The sequence below is a fragment of the Panthera onca genome, chromosome A3, assembly GCF_046562875.1.
Source record: "Panthera onca isolate mPanOnc1 chromosome A3, mPanOnc1 haplotype 2, whole genome shotgun sequence".
In the NCBI taxonomy this organism is placed as follows: Eukaryota; Metazoa; Chordata; class Mammalia; order Carnivora; family Felidae; genus Panthera; species Panthera onca.
Genome location: NC_138341.1, coordinates 53145388 through 53168371, shown reverse-complemented (window position 1 = coordinate 53168371; position 22984 = coordinate 53145388). Strand labels below are relative to the sequence as shown.

General features: G+C 37.4%; 1 protein-coding gene across 17 annotated transcripts in view; it reads right to left on the bottom strand.

The window, feature by feature from the left end:
- Positions 1-8512: 8512 nt before the first annotated feature.
- TIA1 (TIA1 cytotoxic granule associated RNA binding protein) overlaps positions 8513-22984 on the bottom strand; it is a 32700-nt gene continuing 18228 nt past the window's right edge. For 10 of the 17 annotated variants that reach the window (XM_081795252.1, XM_060659058.3, XM_060659104.3 and 7 more), the window contains 7 exons: positions 22862-22937; positions 15007-15115; positions 14516-14611; positions 14315-14399; positions 13820-13943; positions 12506-12651; positions 8513-11207 (listed from right to left, as the gene is read on the bottom strand). In XM_081795252.1, coding sequence (XP_081651378.1) covers positions 11081-11207; positions 12506-12651; positions 13820-13943; positions 14315-14399; positions 14516-14611; positions 15007-15115; positions 22862-22937 — 763 coding nt within the window. In that variant the 3' untranslated portion in view covers positions 8513-11080. Of the gene's footprint in view, positions 11208-12505; positions 12652-13819; positions 13944-14314; positions 14400-14515; positions 14612-14874; positions 15116-22856; positions 22938-22984 lie in introns of those variants that run through there. The other 7 variants (XM_060659068.3, XM_060659080.3, XM_060659123.3 and 4 more) reach the window with 5 other exon arrangements.

The following is a 22984-nucleotide window of genomic DNA, read 5'->3' as shown; positions in this document are numbered from 1 at the left end:
TCCAAGCCACACACTCAGGGTTCTTCTAAGAAGAAGAACCAAAGAAGGGCCTTTGAAGAAGCATTACCATCCTGGAAGTCCTTTCTGCGCCTTCTTATAAATAGAATTCTCAGATTGCATAATATTCTCATTATGGTTTGACACAATGAGACAAAATGAGGACACAATGAGGCCTTCCTTCTCTATTCTCTGAACATCATTTTTTTCAGCCTTGAGGTAGATTTTTTCTTAGTTTATTTTATTTATTTTGAGAGACAGAGAGGGAGGGAGGGAGAAGGAGGGAAAGGGAGAGGCAGAGAGAGAAAGAGGAAGAGAGAGAATCCGAAGCAGGCTCCTCACTTTTAGCACAAAGCCCAGTGTGGGGCTCAATTCCATGAACCTGATCATGACCTGAGCTGATATCAAGAATTGGACCCTTAAACCAACTTGAGCCACCCAGGCACCTCCATTGTGATTCTTGAATCTGAGAATTCCTAGCTTTCTACAATTGTGGAAAATTCTCAATCATTATCTCTTCAAATATTATGTATCTCACGTTGTTTTATTTTATGGAAGTCTAGTTTAAATGTATGGTAGGAGTGCCTGCCTGGCTCAGTCTGTAGAGCATATGACTCTTGATCTTGAGGTTGTGGGTTTGAGCCTCACATTGGGGTAGAGATTACTTAAAAACAAAACCTTTAGGGGCGCCTGGGTGGCTCAGTCACTTAAGTGTCCAACTTTTGATTTCAGCTCAGGTCATGACCTCATGGTCATGAGATGGAGCCCTGCATGGGGCCTTGCATTGGGCTCCACACTGGGTGTGGAGTCTGCTTAAGATTCTCTCTCTCTCTCTCTCTCTCTGCCTCTCCTCTGCTTGTGTGCACTGCTCGCTCTGTCACCCCCAAAAAGGGGAAAAAAAAACTTTAAAAAATGTATTTTAGATTTCTCATTTTATTCAGTCAGTCCACTGAATTTTTAATTTTGGCTGTTGTATTTTTAAGTTTATTTTATTTATTTTGAGAGAGACAGAGAGAGCATGAGCTGGGGAGGGGCAGAGAGAGAGGGAGAGAATCTTAAGTGCGCTCAGCACAGAGCCAGAGGTGGAGCTCAATCCCAGAACTTCGAGATCATGACCTGAACTGAAATCAAGTTGGTCACTGAATGGACTGAGCCACCCAGCTGTCCCTCAGTTATTGTATTTTTAATTTCTAGAGGCTTTATCAGTTTCTTTTAAATTCAAGGGGTGCCTGGGTGGCTCAGTCCGTTGAGCATCCAACTATTGATTTTGGCTCAGGTCATGATCTCTTGGTTCAGGGGTTGAGCCCCACGTCAGGCTCTGTGCTGATAGCAAAAGGAATCTGCTTGGGATTTCTCTCTCTCCGTCTCTCTCTCTGCCCCTCCCTTGCTCTTGTTCTCTCAAAATAAATAAAGTTAACAAAACAACGTTGAAGCACCTGAGCTTATCCTCCATCATTTGCTAACTCTAGCATCTCTCTGGGCGATTTCCATCCCATAGATCAAACTATCACCTAAATGCTGAGGACTCCCATCTCTGGAGTATTCAGTCTAGATCTCCCTTCTAAATTCCGTACCATTACCTACTGGTTATTTGTCACACACATTCAAGCTGCCCATGTTGAAGGCTGGAACTCATTAGCCTTCCTCTCCTGCCCTCTAAGTAGCTTCTATCCTTACCTGCCCTCACAAACTTCTCCTTTTCCTTTTACAGCCCCAGTAACTAGCCCCACCATCCATCTGATTGCTCAAGCCAGGAGCCTGGGAGACATCTTAGCTAAACACAAATTAGATCAACGGCTCCCTGGGACCTTTACAATAAAAAGTCCGTCTCACTTGGCATAGCATAAAGAATTGGCCTTGATTTGGTCTTTTAGTTTTAGCTCTTATCACCTCACACCTAGTACTCTAGCTGGCAGTACTATCAGCACATGGCAGAAAAGCCATCTGGTCAAAAGCAGATTGTACAAGATAACAATTTGATTGATTTATTAAGTTCAGTAAACATGTATTGAAAATGTATTATTTGCCAGGTACTGGCCATATATGGTATTATAGAAAATAGTCACCAGCTTTGGGTTTAGTGAAAAACGTTTTTTTTTTTTTTTGTTTTGTTTTTTTAAAGAACATAAGTTTTAAAGATATAATCATACAAATAAATATACCAGTTGGCCCTTGATCATGGGTTTAAACTGTGTGGGTCCTCTTATAGACTTCTTCCAATATAGTACAGTACTATAAATATATTTTGATTTTTTAAAAAAAATTTATTTAAACCCAAGTTAGTTAACATATAGCGTTAATAGTGGTTTCAGCAGTAGAATTTAGTGTTTCATCTCTTAGATCTAACACCCAGTGCTCATCCCAACAAGGGCCTTCCTTAGTACCCATCACCCATTTAGCTCATTCCCTACCCACCTCCCCTCCAGCAACCCTTAGTTTGTCTCCTATTTTCTTAATAACTTTTCTCTAGCTTACTTTACTGTAAGGAAACAGTATATACTTATAACTTACAAATTATGTGTTGATTGACTATATTATTGGCAAGTCTTCCAGTCAACAGTAGGTTTGGGGGAAGTCAAAGGTTATACACAGATTGTCGACTGAGCAGGGTGTTCCTAACCTTTGTATTGTTCAAGGGTCAACTAAAAATCGTGACAAATGCTTATAAAGGAAAAGCTTTATAAGATGGTTTGAGAAGCTGACTTATGACTTAGATTGTGGGTAAAGGAATGCCTTTTAAAGGAAGCCACATTAAAAAAATTTTTTTTTATTTTTTAGAGGGAGAGAAAGAGAGAGAGATCGCGAGCAGGGGAGGGGCAGAGAGGGAGACACAGAATCTGAAGCAGGCTCCAGGCTCTGAGCTCTCAGAGCCTGACTCAGGGCTTGAACCCATGAACTGAAACAGGAGATCATGACCTGAGCCAAAGTTGGAAGCTTAACTGACTGAGCCACCCAGGCGCCCCTAAAGGAAGTGACATTTAAGTGGAGACCTGAAGATACAGCAGGCAAAAGGCATTTAGGTGGCAAGACCCTATAATAGGAGTCTCTCAGTCCCCAATCCACTTCTTTGTTTTGTCCAACATGTCTCCTCTCCATCATTGAGCCAGTTGGCTCAATGTTAGGGTTTGTCAATAGAGGGCACTGGGGGAATAATGTGAGGCAATGGTGTTGGGAAAAGCACTTCCCTTATGGGTGCCGATTCTCTTCTCTTTTTCAGTGTGGGAGCCAGTGGGTCAGTGTATGGAAGACCCAGTGATGCTCCTCAGTGGTCTTTGGGATCTGAGATCCCACCCTCAGACCACTCTCTCCCCTGCCTGCAGCTGCCTTCCATGGGAGTTTTGGCTGTACCAGCTTACAGATGTTTCTAGGAGTGACAGATAAAATACAGAATGCCCAGTTAAATTTGAATTTCAGTTAAACAAAAATGTTTTTAGTATGCTACATGCATTATTTGGGATTGTGGTTTTTTTGCTACATCTGGCAACCTTGGCTGTTTTCCCACCTGGTGGACTATTGCTACAGACCAGCTCTAGCTGGTTCATGCTCTCTGGTAACAGATGCTTTCTATGGACCAGCTATGGCCCATGCCCTCTGGCAGGTTTCTTCACCAGGCTGCACATTCCTGTGGGAACCAAGTCTTCTTTGAAGAGGTCAGAATGTCAGGGCTCTCCTAAAACCCTAGTTCTTTCGTTGTCCACTCTGTTTATAAGTAGTAGCTTTTTTCACCTGTGACTTCTGGATCCCTTTAACAAAGTCCTTGTTTTACCCCATTTAGTAGTTAACCACTCTTGCTATTACTATTAAATTTCCTTTTCAAATTTTTAGTGTTGGTTTCTGTCTCCTGACATAAGGTGTTAAAGATGAGTGTGGAACAGAAGGGCTTACGGGACAGTGAATGGCCTGCTGTCAAGATGGAAAGCACAAATCACACAAATGGCAATGCAAACCATATTAAAGATTTTTAAAAAAAAAGATTTTAAGTAATCTCCACACCCAATGTGGGGCTTGAACTCACAACCCTGAGATCAAGAGTCACACGCTCTGCCAACTGAGCCAGCCAGGTGCTCCCTCATATGATAAGATTTTAGATTACATCCCAAATGCAATTGGAAGCACATTTCCAAGGGGAATGGCGTGTGTGTCACAATCAGATTTACTTGTTTAAAAGATTCTTTTGGGCTTCTGATTCTGTAGAAACATGTTAGCAGCCTGGATCTAGATCTTTCCACTCCTTGTAGAACATAGACCAACAAGGAAAACATATGACCACAGACCCACAAACAATATCTTAAGTGAAACTAAGGAGGCAGAGAAACTTACAAATTCCACATTGAGTGGTATTGGATGGGAGGTCAACAGAGAACAGTCAGGAAGAATGGGGTGAGAAGTGGGCTGGTGGCACATCTCAGAAATTGCCAGCAAATATTCACTCTGAGAAGAGCCACACCCTGCATAGAGTCTGCTGTGAGGACTGGACAAATGTGGGAGTGCTGAGAGATACGTGAAGTACCCGGGGTTCCAGAGGTCTTTTAGAAAGCAAGTTACGGGAGCTCTTTGAAAGGCAGGAATTAGGTTCCTTAATGTAGCGGATGAAGGAACTCAGGTAGCTGAGAGCCTGCACAAAAGTCCCGAGCAAGGTCACATCCCAAGAGAGACAATTTATTGTAGCCTAAGGAGGAAGTGAGAAACCTAAATGGGGTCCCTCTCTTTTATTCTCCTGCTGGTACTTTGTCTATGAAAATCCAAAGGTTTCAAATACAAATAAATAGAAAGGAATAAACACAGCCCTTGTGCAGACACTCTAAAAATAAGAGTAGCCAAGCTTACTTAGAGTTTCCCTGGAGTAAACACACAAGAAAAATGTTCCCACAAAGCAGCTGCCAATATAACATTCTAATGTGAATTTAAAAAACAAAGCAAATGCAGCTAAGAAATACTAGAATTCTCACACCTTTCAGGATGGCTAAGATAAAAAACACAAGAAACAGAATGTGTTGGTGAGGATGTATAGAAAAAGGAATCCTTGTGCACTGTTGGTGGGAATGCAAACTGGTACAGCCACTGCAGAAAACAGAATGGAAATTCCTAAAAAACTGAAAATAGAATACCATATGATCCAGTAATTCTACTATTAGGAATTTATCCAAAGAATACAAAAACATTAATTCAAAGAAATATGTGCACTATGTTTATTGCAGCACTAATAGCCAAATTATGGCAGCAGCCCAAGTGCCCGCCGACAGCCAAATGGATAAAGATGCAGTGTGTGTACATAACTCAGCCATAAAAAAAAATATATTGCCACTTGCAACAACATGGACGGATCTAGAGAGTACAATGCTAAGTGAAATGAAAGACAAATGACTTGACTTATATGTGGAATTTGAGAAAAAAATAAATGAACCAAGGAAAAAATAGTGAAACCAAAAACAGCCAGACTCTTAACTATGGAGAACAAATTGAGGGCTACTGGAGGGGAGTTGGATGGGGTGGGAGGAGATGATGGGTTAAATAGGTGAAGGGGATTAAGAGTACACTTCATCTTGGAGCACTTGGGTGAGCGTCTGACTTCAGTTCAGGTCACGATTTCAGTTTGGTTTGTGAGTTCCAGCTCCACAATGAGCCCACTGCAGTCAGCACACAGCCTGCTTCGGATCCCCTGCTCGCGTACTCTCTCTCTCTCTCAAATAACAATATTAAAAAAAAAAAAATAGAAGAGTACATCTATCTTGATGAGCACTAGTAATGCATAGAACTGTTGAATCACTACTGTACATCTGAAACTACTATCACCGTATGCTAACTATACTGGAATTAAAAAAAAAAAAAAGAATAATTCAGGGAAGTTATGTCCCTGAGGTAAAACAGAAATTGGTATTAACCTAGGACACAAAACATGACAAAACCATTTCAGAAATGAAGACTAAATTAAAAGGAGCACAAGTGAGTCTGGATAGCACAGGAAGCATGTTCAAGGAACAGAGATTAGAAATGAGAAAAGCAAACAAAAAGATAAAAACAATTAAGAACAAATGATGTAAACAGATGACAAGCAGAGGAGATCCAATATACGATATCCTAAGCAGTGGAGTAGTACAATTATTTATGAATGTAAGTTAGGAAAACTTTCAAAACATCTTAGTACATGTATTTGGCCCAGAAAGGGAATATTTCCTTTCAGGTAGGATTTCCTCCCAACATTAAAGTCTTCTCACATCCTCCACCAATGGCTCACTCTGGATTATCTACGTTGCCCGATCTATCAGATAATCAAGTTGAGCCCTCTCACCATTAATCTGGACTGGCTGCCAAGTTGCTTCACAGCTGCTATCCAGGATTCCCATACTGGATCCCATTCCTAGACATGTATTTTTTTATTTGCTCTCATTTTAATGGAATTTATCTAGTAACTGAGAATCAGCGAATTCAGGAAGAAAATCTTTTGAGAAGTTGCAGGTCAAAAATGTCTATTCTATGGTCACCCATGATAGCACGTGTGTATAAAATATCATTGGATACAGAACTCAAACTTTTGAAGACACTACCCCATGGATCCCTAGTTTCCAATGTTACTGTTACTATTCTCGATTCTTTTGATCTATGGTAAACTTTATTCTCTTTATGTTTCATGTCCTAAAATTTCATGGTGGTATGCTTTCTGACGGGTCTTTATTATTTATTGTGCTAATTTAATAATAGCCTTTTTTCAATCCTGAAACTCATCACTTTATCAAGGAAATTTTATTTTCTAATAAATTTCAACCACTGCCTTATTTTCTCAGTTCTCTTCCTTAGAACACCTATTGGTTGTATTTAAACTTCTGAATTTATCCCTATTTATTTTTCCCCCTCCACTTTTGATTGCTGTTCTAGAACACTTCCTTGTTTTTTAATATTCTCACTAAATGTATTATTTTAATTTCTGACATTTTACTAAGTATCTCTTCCAATTTCTTAGAGTATCCTCTTTTATCTGAGGTTATTACACTTTGAAGTTTTTCACATTCCTAACAATTGCTTTTTGTTTAGATCTTTCAAAAAGTTTTTCCTCAATTTCTGGTGATCTTTAGCAGTCTTTATTTAAAAGTGAAGCATTGCGGGGGGCACCTGGGTGGCTTAGTTTGTTTAGTGTCCAATTCTCGGTTTCAGTTCAGGTCATGATCTCCCGGTCATGGGATCGAGCCCTTTGTCAGGCTCTACGCTGGGAACATGGAGCCTGCTTGAGATTCTCTCACTTCTTCTCCCTCAAAATAAATGTATTAAAAAAAAAAGTATGAGCGCTGGCTCAGTTAGAAGAGCATGTGACTCTTGATCTTGGGGTCATGAGTTCAAGCCCCACATTGGGTGTACAGATTGCTTAATAAACTTAAAAAAAAAAAAAAAGTGAAGCACTAAACATCTGTTTGGAAGACTTGTGTACATAGGCAGGACTTACTGATTGGCATTCTCCACTGTAAAGGGATTTGTGGCCAGTTGGCTTTTTGGTAGGGACCTTCAAATGTCAGCATCTGTCTTTTCTTTCAAGAGTTGTTTATTTTTTCCATATAAAGATCCTCCAAATCCTGCATGGTATATATAACCATGGCTGTTGGTACTTTAGAACTGAAAAAGGATAAGCAGCTTTGAATCTCATTTACCCAGTATTAGTAAAATCGTATTTAATCCCTATTCCTAGCCTAGTAATCCTGAGTCAGATGTCTAAAACTTTTTCCTTTTTTAGTTGAATTACTATCAGAACAGCTTCAGCTGCCTCCAACGATGGAGACCATAATATAAAATCCTATTCAACTGAGACATATTTACATACATTTTATTAAGGCTGTTAAATTAAAATGTGTTGTTTTGGAGATAAGTTCTTCCAGTTCTAAACCCAAAAGTAAAAATGCAGTGATTGGAAAAAATGGAATAACCCTTACAAAAAAGTGATTTTATTTTTAGAAATCATTGCTCTTCCATTCAAAAGAGTTTTTTTTTTTTTTTTTTTTTTTAAGTAATTTCTATACCCAACATGGAGCTTGAACTCATGACCCTGAGATCAAGTGTCACATGTTCTACCGACTGAGCCAGCGAGGGTTTGCTTTTTAATTCCTACAAGCACACTTTACTTTTCCAATGTAACTGTAACCTAAAGAGCACTCCACAGCACATAGCGAACGTAACTTTCTTTGTATATGTAATCTAGTCCCTGCCAACTGCCTTCTCAAATGTCAACTGAACTCTAACACATACAAAAGGAAGACAAGCCAAGCACAGGGACAGAACAGGAGAATAAAACTGGAATGTGGAACTCATTTTCAACAGGGAGATAATATCAACAAGGAAAATGAGATCCTGGTTTCATAATGAGTTAAATCTATGTAATGCCAATTCTTTGTGGTATTAAACAGTAACCCAATGAAAACCATGGTTTCTGGAATAAGATTAAAAAAAAAAAAAAACCTGAGTGAATATAACAATATCGCTAGACCAAAAAAATCTTTCACACACAATAATCACTGCAAGAAGATCCCACAGGTTATAGAAAACATAAAGGAACTTTAATATCCAAACAGTCAGGGCAAAGAATACTGGATTAATGACCCATTCAATGTGTATCACTTCAGGTTCTTTACAGTACCAGATGTATTTTATAGTAATCTGAATGAATATTGCAGACAATGAAGCCATTTTTAAAACTTTAATTTCCTTACCTGATACTAATACCAGTATGATTTTTAGGCTAAAAAATCTTTAAATGATTCAACACTAGGAGTAAGATTTAAACCAAAGTTAGCAATGTTCTTGAAATGTCAATTTGTTCAGTAGTAACTTTTTGAGAAATACCACTTTCTTCTCAAAAAGTAGTCAATGTACACTTTAAGACTTGTGCAATAAGAAAATATACTGACTAGTAAAAAGTATTATTAAGATAGTCAAAATGAAAGAAAAATTATACTTTTGTTTAAATTACTTATGCCCAAATAATTTACCCTGCAGTCCACAGGTGTACAGGAAATAAAGTATTTTTGAGTAAGAAAAATAACGAGGGTCCTAAAATAGAAACATAAGCCAGAAGAATCTAAAAATAGTTTCCTGATAATTTATTTATTTATTTTTTTGAGTATTTCATTTAAGCTGCTTCTGGTTGCATGCCCTGATCTGTAAAATTTAACAAGGAAATAAAATTCCCAAGTATTTAAAAAATTTACTCATCTTCCATAAAGCAACTTTTAATGTATCAACACTTAAAAATACACAGTGACTTAATGAAACATCAGTACAACTGCATAGAATTGAGCTCCAGAGAATTATACACTCATGAGTTGTCTTTCCTGGGCTCTGGTTTACATGAGTATTGGCTTTAGAGACCACCTTAATTTGCTCCTACCTGGAAAAGACAGTTCAGGAAACCAAGATTTCACAGGCTTTTATCTGTTGCTAAATACTAGGAGCTCTCTGAAGGTCTTAAAAACAACGGAACCATCCAAATATGTATACTGGGGACTCTTCCCCTTTGTGAGTCAAGGAAGAATGAAGTTTGTGACTTTCACTGAAAACAAAACAAAATCTCCCACAACTCTTTGACGACACTCTGAAATGTACTAGAAATTTCAAAACTAGAATAATGCCATCAAAGATTAAACCTCTTAATGCTCGGAGCCACCCCAAAATAATAAAATTGGGAACTCCAGGAAAACAGGTACCAAAAGAATCAAAATAATGATTGCACTGAGGATTCTCCTCTTTGAAGGCTGTTTAAGGAGGTAGGATTTTAAGGTTTTTTTTTGTTTGTTTATCTTTTGGCCTCTGAACATTTAAAAAACACTTTGCCCGGCTGGTCCTTCAGGCTAATTTTGAAGTTCAAAATGAACCCCAAGCCTGATGTAGGATATTCTACAGTTTCACAGCTATCATTTGTACAAATTGATTCACTCTTTTTGAGTAAATATAACTAGAAAATGGCAAATTAATATCTTCCTTTACATACAACTTTGTGTCTCAAAATTCTTGAAAAACAAGAGCAGATGACTTTGTATTCAAAGACTACCAAAGTGTGTATTTGATATTCACATGCAAACAACTTAGAACCTTATAAATCTCCTGTCAACTCTGCAGGATGCCTTTAAGAAGGAAATGACCTACAAAGCTTGCTAATTGTGCAAAATATTAAACTGCTAAAACATTTTACAGAATGAAACAGTACATGTAAATGTAGAAGTTGACACATGGAATTAACACGGGCTCATAAGAACTTATCACATTTCAGAGATTTTCTTTAGTAGCAAGTTTTTGTTTTTATATTTCCTGGTACACAGCAAAGTATATCACAGAAGATAAAAATCCTTTTAAACAAATCCAAGAGGGAATTCTTGAGGCACCTTCTCATATAAAACACAAAATGAATGCAATTATCAATCCATCTGAGAAAAGTTTTCAAACTAAGTGAACATCATTTTTTTCCATTTAAGTATATTTTACAGAAATTTAATAAGGCAAGACAAATTTGTGAAAAATGTAGTTACAAAAATGATGTAAACTAATAATTTATATTTAAAAAACCCCAAGGGAAAACAGTGGAGATGGGAGAGTTCAAACAATGCCTTAAAAACAAAAAACAAAACAAAAACCCCTAAAACAGAATTGTGCACAAGCTGAAGATTACAAAGAACTTCTAGACTCTGCACAGTTTTGGTTCTTCATTTTTTTTTTAACATCTTTATATTACATGTTTTAAATCATATCAGGAATGCAAACTAGAACTGCACACTACTTTAGTGGAAAAAAGTTCAACATTGTGCAATTTTCTGCCTCTTAATTTTAAAAAAGTGGCAGCAATCCCTGCATTTGTATTTGAAACAAGGATCTGAGAAACTTTATCAAAAAAGGTAATGAAGGCAAAAATTGGCAGACATCCAGCATCTTGTTTCTTTTTAAAACAATGTGGATGATGAGTAATTTCATGATTAAAAAAATGAATCTTTTAAATAAATACATTGTATCTGACATTTGCACTGACTGATTTGATAAATCTTTTAAGTAAACAACGGCTTTACTACACTCCCTGTAGCCTCAAGCCACTGGCTTTAGATTATGGAGTCCTTTTTTACTGGGTTTCATACCCTGCCACTCGATACCCTGCAGGCTGATTAGGCAACATGCTGCCATTCTGTCCTGGAGGTGGCTGCACTCCGTAATTGGGTCCCATCCATGGTGCCGAAGACTGTGTCTGACTGGTAGAAAACATGAAAGGAGCAAAGAGGGGAAATCCACTGATTAAAATAAAATGTAATGCCAAGAAGTAACATATACAAAGAAAATACACTTTCCTTAAGCCCAAATATAAGAGTAATGGTTATGCCAGAGAAAGCAAAGGCAAAAGCTATTTTTCCTAAAAACAAGCATCCTGGGGTGCTGGGTGGCTCAGTCAGTTAAGTGTCTGACTTTAGCTCAGGTTATGATTTCACAGTTTGTGAGTTCCAGCCCCGAAATGGGCTCTCTGCTATCAGCGCAGAGCCCACTTTGGATCCTCTGTCTTTCCCGGTCTCTCTGCCCCTCCCCTGCTCACTCCCAATCGCTCTCAAAATGAAATAAAGAAAAAAGCCAAAAAAACCAAGCATCGTCACAGGTTTAATTTATGCAGTTTAATTTTGTTAGTTTAATACAGTTACAAAAAAAAAATACCCTTTACCTGTAAACATTTATCCCCTTTGAATTCAGAAAAAATTCATTTCTAATCTCAAAAAGGAAAACTGTCCACCTGGGTTGGACATACACTGAACAAACAACTACTCGAAAGAAACAATCATTTGGTACAGTAAGGACTAGCATTTTTATTATTCAAAGAAGAAATTAAAACAATTATTAGCATATGTAAACTCAATTTTTTTCAACATTACAAACACAAGACTCTTTTTATTTTTACTTTTTAGATTTTGTTTCTAAGTAATCTCTACACAACAACATGGGTGTGAATTTACAACCCTGAGATCGAGTCACATGCTCTAATGGCTGAGCCAGCCAGGCACCCCAAAAATGTAAGATTATTTTAAAATAGAAACTAAGAACTATTTTAATTTTCAGTGTTTCAAAAATTTAAATAAAATTTAATAATTCAGGGTGTATAAAGAGGCATCCATATAACAATGTGTGCATAAATCCTTTTGCACAGAAAAATAAAGGCATAATGAATAAAACAACTAGCATCAAAATAACTGTATGCAAGAATGGCTAAATGATCTTTAGTCACATAAAAAGCTTAGTAAATATTAAGCTCTCATTTTCTTAAATATTAGTTGATTCATTATCAAGCATTACCAAAAATCTTATAACACTGGTTATACCTCAAGGCAGCACATTTCCAGACAAATTTTTAAAGAAATACACTTAAAACTATAAATTAAAAACCACTCTAAACTAAGTCCTTGCTTTAGACTGAGGACCACATTACTTATTAATTACTTAAAATCTCTTCCTAAGTTCTTGACTTTTTCAAAGGCTAATAATAAAGGAAAAGAGCAGGTATGCTTACTTAAATCCCTGTTGATTCCACGCCTGGCCATACATTCCATATGCAGGTACTTGCCAACCATTAGGCATATACTGGCCAATTTGTTGTGCATTTCCATACCACTGGCCCCACTGGCCATAAGCTTGTGGATATCCAATCTGATTCTGCTATTAAAATTTTAACAGGTAATTTAGTATTATTTGAAGTTGTATGTACACATACAGTCCTAATATACCACAAATATATAGCCATAATACATAGGGCCATCATTACAATTAAAATGAAAGGACGGGCACCTGGGTGACTCAATCAGTTAACCATCCAACATTGGTTCAGATCATGATCTTGTGAATTCGAGCCCCACACTGGGCTCTAAGGGGTTAGCCCGCTTAAGATCTTGTCTCCCACTCTCTGTCCCTCCCCCAACTCGAACGCACGTGCCCTCTCTCTCAAAAACATTTAAAAAAGAAAAAAAATAAAGGATAAACAAAAGCTTATAAAATGAATGCTAAAAAAGAAAAAGAAGTGAAGTTATAGTGCTGTAACTCTACATGATGCTCTGAATGGCACATTCTGTAAGGTAGCAGGTAAGGCCCTAGTAATAAATATTAAACACCCAGTATAATGTTTAAATGTTTTGTAAACTAGATAGGGAAGATTTAAAAATTACTTATTCCTATATTCAGTTTACCTAAGAAACGTACATAGTTTAGGATTTTCCTACTCTTGTCTTGGTGCTCCATTTACGGTTTCCTCACAGAAATTTTTATGGGATTACATTTGAAACCACTAAAGCTGCCTGGAAAAACAAAAGCAGCAAAAATCTAGAAGAAAATGCCAAAGCTCTAAATATGTTTATAGGTTTTGTTTCAACTAAGTCAAACATGCTTGTGAGTTCTCCAAATAGTATGTGAATAGATCTACCAAGTGTTAAGAAAAAATTGAATACCCTGCCAGGTAAACTACCACTCTAGAACTATAATACATGTAACAAGAGCCCTTATAGATAATCACTTTAGCTAGAAACAAGGACTATCAACAATTTCATTTTTTAAAAATTTTTTTGAGAGAGCGAGCGAGCGAGCATGTGAGAGCACGTACATGAGCTGGGGAGGGGCAGAGAGAGAGGGAGAGAGAAAATCCCAAGTAGGCTCTGGAATGCAGCACAGAGCCCATCTTAGGGCTTGATCTCATGAACTGTGAGATCATGACCTGAGCCAAAATCAAGAGTAAGCCACTTAACCGACTCGGCCCCAGGCATCCCTCCAAAAATTTCATTTTAAAATAACCTATTGTTAGCCCAGCAATTACCTGAAAAGTCAAGAACCCTCTCACCTGTTGCACAGGATTTATCATGTCAAGAGTTTCTTTGCCCCAGTAGCATTTCACAACATGGCCTTCAATGGTAGTTCCATTAACAGAAACGATTGCATGTGCTGCACTTTCATGTGAATTGAACCTATTGGAAATAATACTAAGAATCACCAATATTAACTGTTTAAAGTACTTATGAATAAAGTCTATTTTTAAAAATCAAACTGAGCTTGACATAAAACAGGTAGTTCATACAAAAGAATACGATTGTTTATTTTCTTTGCTATATTTTTTTTTCAAAAGTCTTATAGTTTTGGAGAAACTTCTTAATAGATAATGTTTTATTGGCCTTGTGGTAACAGGGAGGGAACCAATTAAAAAACAGTGGCAAATACTGCTAAATGCTAGAGAAATTTCTATTTCTCTAACCAAGGTAAATTTTTAAGAAAACTACTAAGTTAAACATTCAAACATTTTTTGGGAGAAAAATTTTTTTTTCGAATAAACCACCCATACCGAACAAATGAATATCCTTTATCTGGAAAGACTCGAATTTCCATTATTTGTCCAAATGGTGAAAAAGTCTGACGCATTAGTTGTTCTATTAGACAAAAAACAAAAACAAACCACACTAAGTTATATAAAATCCTATACAGATATTAAGCTTTTCCGTAAAAACATTAACCTCAAGATGACACACAAGTAAATTTCCCATACCTGTCAGTCCAGAAGTGACACCTCCACAGTATACAGTACAGTTGCTTGGACTAGACTGATTTACAACTTCATCATACGACAGCTGTTTGGTGTTTGCTGGGGAGGGAAAAGTTTAGTATTTTAAACTCATGAAATGAAATGTTCAGAAAGAGAAAAGTAACATTGACTACACTACTATAGTGGTAAATTTTACCCTGACCAAAATGCGTATAGAATACATACTACATTTGCTTGAGGATTAATCCCCCCGCCCAAGATTATCTAAAAAAAATTACTCAATATTCTCTCTTTAATAGGAGACTTGACATTAGAAATAATATCATTTATTATTTAAAATCACAAAAATGAAAACTAAGTACATTTTGGACAGTAGTCTTGATTTGCTTCTCATCTATTTCTGCAATAAGTCTCCAGGAACAGCTCTAACATTTAAAATCTAGCGTATTTTCCTCCAAAATTCCACATTTCCTTTTCTTCTCCAATACACCTACACTCATATGTACTCTTTGGAGCTGGAGGCTTTCGGGTTGCCCAGTTAGTTCTGATTTGTCTTCCACCAAGCCACTGGCCACCCATCTGCTGAATGGCATTTTCGGCATCCTGTTCCGCACATTAGAAATGACAAAGAAGCCACTATTAATTGATGTTGAGTGACTACAAGCAGTAGAGAAAATTCAGCTGTTTTCACAATGGTTTTCTGAATGAAAATGCTTTATTTATAAAATACACAATAGTTAACTTGCATTTAAATAAGTAAATTTTAAAAATACACAATATATGATAGGTTTCTTAAAATGTAATGGTGCTTTTAAATTATCTTTCTTTTATTTGGATATCAGACTCTGGGAATGTTAATTCCCTAAAAAAGTTCAAAGCCCCTTATAAAGTTCATTTAATAACTCAGACTGTGGATGAAAATCTCACTTTACACAATCCAACAAGCTTCTTAATGACAGTATTTCATTTCTCATTCATCTAACAAGTAAACACTGAACATCTACCATGTTCTAGGTAGGCATCAGATTAAGTGCTAGGGATTCGCTGGTTAATGAGACAGACATGGTCTCTGCTGCCTCAGAGCAGACATTCTTTTGGGGCCACAAATTAAATTATCACAAATTGTGGTAAATGCCATGACAGAGGCAAAAGGATGGGATAGAGAATATGGGCTTTGGGATCTACTTTAGACAGCATGATTAAGGAAGGTCTCTCTGAAATATAACATTTACACTGAAATTGAGAGGAACAGGAGCTAGCCAAGTCAAAACGTCAGGGAAGAAAGCCCTGGTGGAGGGAAAAGCACTGCAAAGTATGTTATAGCAGGAAACAGTTTAGTATGTTTGGAATAAAAAGGCATGTTAAAGGCAACTAGTTTTAGTGGAATCTAGTGAGCAAAAACAGGTACCAGAGGAAAATATTAAAAGATTTTAAGTAGGAGAGTGTCATGATCTGATTCATGTTTTAACAGGGCCATTCTTAGCACTAGGAAGAGAATGGCTTACAGACATGGGTAGTAATAGGAAAAAGACACTCTGAAACTAACTCAATACCTACAGCAAAAAAAAAAAAAGCTGGTGACTAGGATTAGTGCAGTAGCAGTGCATATATCTACAGGAAGACTCAACAGAACTGTGGTGATGCACAGTAAGTAAAAGGGGAGGAATCAAAGATAACCTATGTTCCTGCATGGGCAGTAGGGAGGACAGTGTTAGTTAGCATTTACTGAAATAAGAAACCTAGGAGGGAGGAGGAAAACAGTTTGAGGAAGAAACAAAGAGCTCCATTTAAGACACATTAAGTTTGATGGGGCACCAGGGTAGCTCAGTTAAGCATCCAACTTAGGCAGGCTCAGGTCATGATCTCACAGGTTTGTGAATGGTGAGCCTGCATCAGGCTCCCTGCTGTCAGGGTGGAGGGAGCCAGCTTCTGATCCTCTGTCCCCTGTCTTTGCCCTTCCCCTGACGGTTTCTCTCTCTCAAAATAAACTTAAAAAAAAAAAAAAAAAAAAAAAAAAAAGGACACATTATGTTTGAGATGTAGGACATCTAAATTAAAACTATTTGTTAGTAAGCATGGTGCACAAAAAAGTAAACTGCTGAACTGGAGATATGAAATTCAGAGTCATGAAGAAAGACCAGAAAGAAAAAAGAAGGCATCCTGGGACAGAGCCCTGAGAAACAACAAAATCTGAAAACTAGGTAAAGAAAAAATTACTAGCTAAGGCGATTAAGAAGTTCCCAGTGATGAAAGGAAGAAACTGACAAAAGTGTACTGTCACAGAGCCAAAGACATAGAAATCTAGCAGTAAATCTGAAAAGAGTACTGTTGGTACAGAATGAGAACAAAAGCCAGCTTACAGTGGACTGAAAAGTAAATGGGGTACAATTCTTATCTGTTATGTCAAAAGTAGGCTTTATCTACCATGAAAGAAGAAACAGATTCAAGGCTAAAGGCTATTCTTGAGATACATGAAAAGGAAATGCATATTCTTAAAAAGAAACACACATTGTTTACCACACTTACCAGTTTGCAATTCATGAAATGCTAACTGTTGTGGGTTGAACTGTGTCCCTTTAATTGATATAAAGTCCTAACTACCATCTGCTCCCCCAACTGTGAAGGTGATCAAAATTGGAAATAGGGTCTTTGCAGACGAATTAGTTAAGATGAGATCATCCTGGATCAGGGTGGGTCCTAAATACAGTATGACTGATGTCCTTACAAGAAGAGGAGAGGAGTGCCTGAGTGGCTCAGTCGGTTAAGCATCCAATTTCAGCTCAGGTTATGATCTAATGGCTCGTGAGCTCATGCCCCACATTGGACTCTGTACTGACAGCTCAGAGCCTGGGGCCTCCTTTGGATTCTGTGTCCCCCTCTCTCTCTCTCTGCCCCTCCCCCACTCCTGTTTTTTTCCCCCTCTCTCTCAAATAAACAAACATTTAAAAAAATTTAAAAACAGAAGAGGAGAAGACAGGGGCATCTGGGTGGTTCAGATGGTTAAGCATCTGACTCTTGGTTTCGGCTCAGGTCAAGATCTCATGGTTTGTAGTTCGAGCCCCACATCAGGCTCCATGCTGATAACAGGAGCCTGCTTGTGATTCTCTTTCTTAAAATAAATAAATAAACTTAAAAAAAAAAAAATGTTTAGTGTGCCTGGGTGGCTCAGTCAGTAAGCATCTGACTCTGGATTTTGGCTCAGGTCATGATCTCATGGGACTGAGTCCCGCTTGGGGATTCTCTCACTCTCTCTCTGCCTCTCGCTTGGATGCTCTCTCTCAAAATAAACTTAAAAGGGCTATGTGAAGACAAAGGCAGAGGCTGGACTTACATATTTACAAGCCAAGGATACTAAGGATTGCTGGCAACTGTTAGAAACTAAGAAGAGAATGTTCTTCCACAGAGTCTTAAAAGGGAGCATAGCCATGACAACAGCATTGGTTTTGGACTTCTACCTCCAAAACTTTTGAGAAAGTAAATTTTGGTTGCTTTAAGTCATTCGGCTTATGGTACTTTGATACAGCAGCCCTAGAAAACAAACAAAACTACTCATAAGAGAAGGAAGAAACTTTTTATGGCATGTGCATGTGTTTGTGTAGACAGTTGTGAATGGGAGATGAAGTGAAAGCAGTATGGAAACAAATATTTTGAGAAGTTTGATTCTAAATTACGGCAGAGAAATAGAGACACAGCAGGAAAAGGGATATGGAATCAAGTTTTTTTTTTTTTTTTTTTCAAGTAGGCTTCACACCCAACATGGAGCTCGAACTCATGACCCTGAGATCAAGAGACCCACGCTCTACCGACTGAACCAGCCAGGTGCCCCAAGTGTGGTTTTGATTAATATATACTAGAACATGTTTTCTGGTCGATGGGAATGATCTAACAAAGGGAAAGATTGATGACAAAGGACAAGAGTATAGCAAAGAACATATTATACAATTCTGTTTACAGAAAACGTTCGAAACAGAGAAATCTATATACATAGAAAGTAGATTAATAGTTGCTCAGGGCTGGGGCACCTGGGTAGCTCAGTCAGTTAAGCATCTGATTCTGGATTTTGGCTTGGTCATGATCTCATGGTCCATGAGTTGGGAGTCTTGTGTTGGACTCTGCTGGCAGTGAAGAGCCTGCTTGGGATCTCTCCCTCTCTCTCTGCCCCTCCCCTGCTAGCACTCGCTCTCAAAATAAACAAACTTAAAAAAAAAAAAAAAAAAAAAAAAAAAAAAAAGGTTGTTCAGGGCTGAGGAAGTGAGAACATAGAGGGAAAAGGACAGCGACGGTTTCTTTTTGGGGTATTGAAAATATTCTAAAATTGTGATAGTTGCATAATTTTGTGAATATTCTAAAAACCACTGAATTATACACAATAAACAAGTAGATTTTATGGTATGTGACTTATACCTCAATAAAGCTATAGTAGGAAAACAAAAGAATAAGCATAGGAACAAAGTCCCTGAAAAGGCGAGAGAGGCAGGATCCCAACTGTGAGGGATTTGGCCTTTTACAGGGAGGACATATCTTCTACTGTAATAGAGGAAAAGGAAGGTGGATAAATTCTATGTAGGTTTGGTGGTTGAAAGCTGAGGGAATTCCTGTATGATAGTTTCTATTTTTTCAGTGAAACATAAAGTCATCGGCTTGGGTGATGATGGAGAAGGGGAAGGAATATTTGAGGAGACAGGAAGAGACAGCAAACAATGGGAAGTCAAACTAAAGAACAGGTTTACAAAGATAGTACCATGCACTCACTTAAAATGTGTTCAGTGTTAAATTAGAAGTAAAACCAGTGGACTCAATTTTTCTTTAGCAGTATTTAGTTACTTCGGAGTAGGCAGAAAAGCTACATTCCATCGGTATTGGCAATTGTCCCTAAAACATCCAACATAAGAAGAGAGGCAAAGGAGTTGGGGGTAACTGCAATTAGGGCTGTGGCACTTCACAACACCAGAGCACTGCCAATCACATAACACAAATTTTACAGAAGCTGAAATACTAACTTAGGAAATGAAATTATTTCCTCAAAATTAACATACCATAGGAATGGCTATTAGGATACAAATCCATCTCTGGCTGACTCCAGAGGCCATATATAGATATTCTGACTCTCTTTTATTTTAAATATGATTAGTGATTTTTACATAGTAGGGGTTTATATGCCATAATCTCAAATAGAAAAAATTAGTTCCTAGTCCACCAAAGCCCTCAACCTATTTCCCCAAAATAGCACAAAATATTAAAATCCTATGTATCAATCCTCCAAGGAACTCATACTAATTGTGGCTATCAACACATGGTATCAAGTATTTTTCTACCTTTCCTAAATATGATGCTATGATTAACAGTAAAGCTTTTGAGGGGGGCGCCTGGGTGGCTCAGTTGGTTAAGCATCCGACTTCAGCCCAGGTCATGATCTCGCAGTTCATGAGTTCGAGCCCCACGTTGGGCTCTGTACAGACAGCTCAGAGCCTGGAGCCTGCTTTGGATTCTGTGTCTCCCTCTCTCTGCTCCTTCCCCGCTCAAGCTCTGTTCCTGTCTCTCAAAAATAAATAAACGTTAACAAAAAAAATTCAACAACAACAAAAACAGTAAAGCTTTCGAAACCAACAACACTCTTGGTTGTTATTTTCTCATCTTACATAAAAAACTTCTTAAATTTGGTAGGTAACATATGCATATGGCAGAACTTTTATCTTTTTACCTCTCAATATGCTTTACCATTTTCTTTTTTTTTTTTTCTTTTTTTAACGTTTATTTATTTTTGAGACAGAGAGAGACAGAGCATGAACGGGGGAGGGGCAGAGAGAGAGAGGGAGACACAGAATCGGAAGCAGGCTCCAGGCTCTGAGCCATCAGCCCAGAGCCCGACACGGGGCTCGAACTCACAGACCGCGAGATCGTGACCTGAGCTGAAGTCAGACGCTTAACCGACTGAGCCACCCAGGCGCCCCTGCTTTACCATTTTCAAGTTATCTTCTAATACATGGGTTTTCCCTGACCTCTCAGGCTTACTCACTTTCTTCACAGGTTTACCTACTTTCTTAGAAGACATTTTCACTTCATGAAAGGAAGATGACAGCTACACTGCATAACACATTTGAACATATCCCAAAATATGATGTTACTATGAATAGCTGAGATACAATTGCAGTACATTCTACATTCTCTTACCCAAACTTGCAAGCCATGTAAACATTGTTAAGGCAGATTTCTGATTTAGAAAATAAATTCTGGGCAAAATGGTTGCAAGCAGTTATAGAAAATATCTGGATAGTAAGAATTCATTGTGAGGAATAACCAGACATTAGTTCCACTGTAAGCAGGCAGAGTAACTAGAAAGTTTGACAATATTTGGCATAACTGCAAACAGATGTATTTTTTAAAACCCAGAAGAAACTGGCACAGTAACATGGTCATAAACCTGACCGGAAGCCATTAAGAAATGATATAGAATCTATTTCATATAACTCGTTTATTAAAGAAAAATATTTCTAAAATACATTGCATACTATCAAAAACTTTTATTTTTTTAATGTTTATTTATTTTTGAGAGAGAAAGAGACAGAGTGCAAGCAGGGGAGGGGCAGTGAGAGAGGAAGACAGAATCCGAAGCAGGCTCCAGGCTGTGAGCTGTCAACACAGAGCCCAACACGGGGCTCGAACCCACGAACCGTGAGATCAAGACCTGAGCTGAAGTTGAACGTTTAACAGACTGAGCCACTCACGCGCCCCTATCAAAAACTCTTAATGGTTCATTTCCTTCAAACTTTTTTTAAAGTAAACTCTATGCCCAACATTGGGCTCGAACTCACTTAATCTTGCATGAGATTAAGAGTCACATGCTCCAGACTGAGCCAGCCAGGAGCCCCTGCTTGCTCATTTTCTAAGACATTCTTTTTTTTTTTTTTTTTTAACTCCCTAAGGCGTTCTTATACAGAAAGTAGTGTTTCTGTTATTTATCTTCGGAATGACAGTTGTAACATAAAAGCAACACACTAAGATCTAAAATTAATGAAATCTTAGCATATATTCCAGTGCATATATATTCTCCCACGATTCACCCCTGTATTTCTGAAGTGTGATATCTCTGGCATTTATTTTGAATCTTGAGTTATTACACTAAAATAGGTAAATCATTTATTTGAATTTATAATCTATTTACAAGGTTCAATATTCAAACAGTATAATGTGAGAAGCTTCCCACTCTGCCCTCCATTTGCCTCTTACTTCCTACCGCCAAATAGGAAACTCTGCAGCAAGTTTTTTGTTTATCCCTGCTAGAACAGATACCCAACAAATACATGTTTTTTTGTTTTAACACAAATGAAACTTCATCTAATTTACCAGGGAAATCTTTCCATAATTAGTAATTATAGAGCTTCTTTATATTGTTCTATAATTACTGGTTACGGAAAGATTTCCATGGTGTGTGTGTGTGTGTGTATTATTTTTAAAAACAACAGCACATGATTACATTGTATGTAGGATATGTCAAAGATTTCTTCCAGCTGTCACACTAAAGGGTTTCCCTTTACCCTACCCTTGTCTCTCATTTGACAAACTGCACTATCCTTCCTTTTCCACAAAACCTGAAAATTTCAAGTGCATGCAAATTGGTGCTCAGTAAATGATTGTTAAATGAAAGAAATGAGAAGACATTTTCAAGTACATTAATATATAATTTTTTAAAAGTTCCCACCAACTGGAGCATTTTATTTATTTATTTATTTATTTAGTAATCTCTGTACTCAATGTGGGGCTCAAACTCCTCCCCTGGCTTTCTGACTGAGCCAGCCAGGTGCCCTAATGAGTTACCTTTTTTAGATAAAATTGTATGTATTTGCAGATAATAGAATTTTACATTTTAGAAATTCATAAAAAACAAAAAAAACCCACAAGAACCAATGGAAAATTACTACAACTAAGAGAAATCAGTAAAATAACATATATAAAAATCAATTTATAATAATCAAAAGCTATACATATTCATATATATGAAGCAAACACAGAAAACGTTATTAGTTACTTTTAAATTATCATGAGAATACAAAACAGGGAGATAATGAATTAACTAAGTAAATGAGATTTTCAATATCTACCTTTGGCTGATAATTTAAACATCTCTACTTTCTACATTCTGAAAACATTTTATCAGTACTTCGCATATATCAGGTGCTACATAAATGCTGAATAAATGACCAAACAGGAAAAAAAAGATACCCTCTTGTGAAGGCATTAATTATCAGTGAAATGAGCAAATGGCAGATGAAATAAAATCATTAAAACAAAATGAGTACTTTTATTCTTTACTCTTAAAGGACCGCACATGCACTTTTTAATTGAGCTCACCCATTTGTTGAAAAAGGAGACAAAGCCATATCCTTTAGACTTCCCTGTTGCCATGTCTTTTACCACTCTGGCATCTCTGAAATCAGAAATAATCAGAAGTTTAGTTTACACACTCTCCTCTGT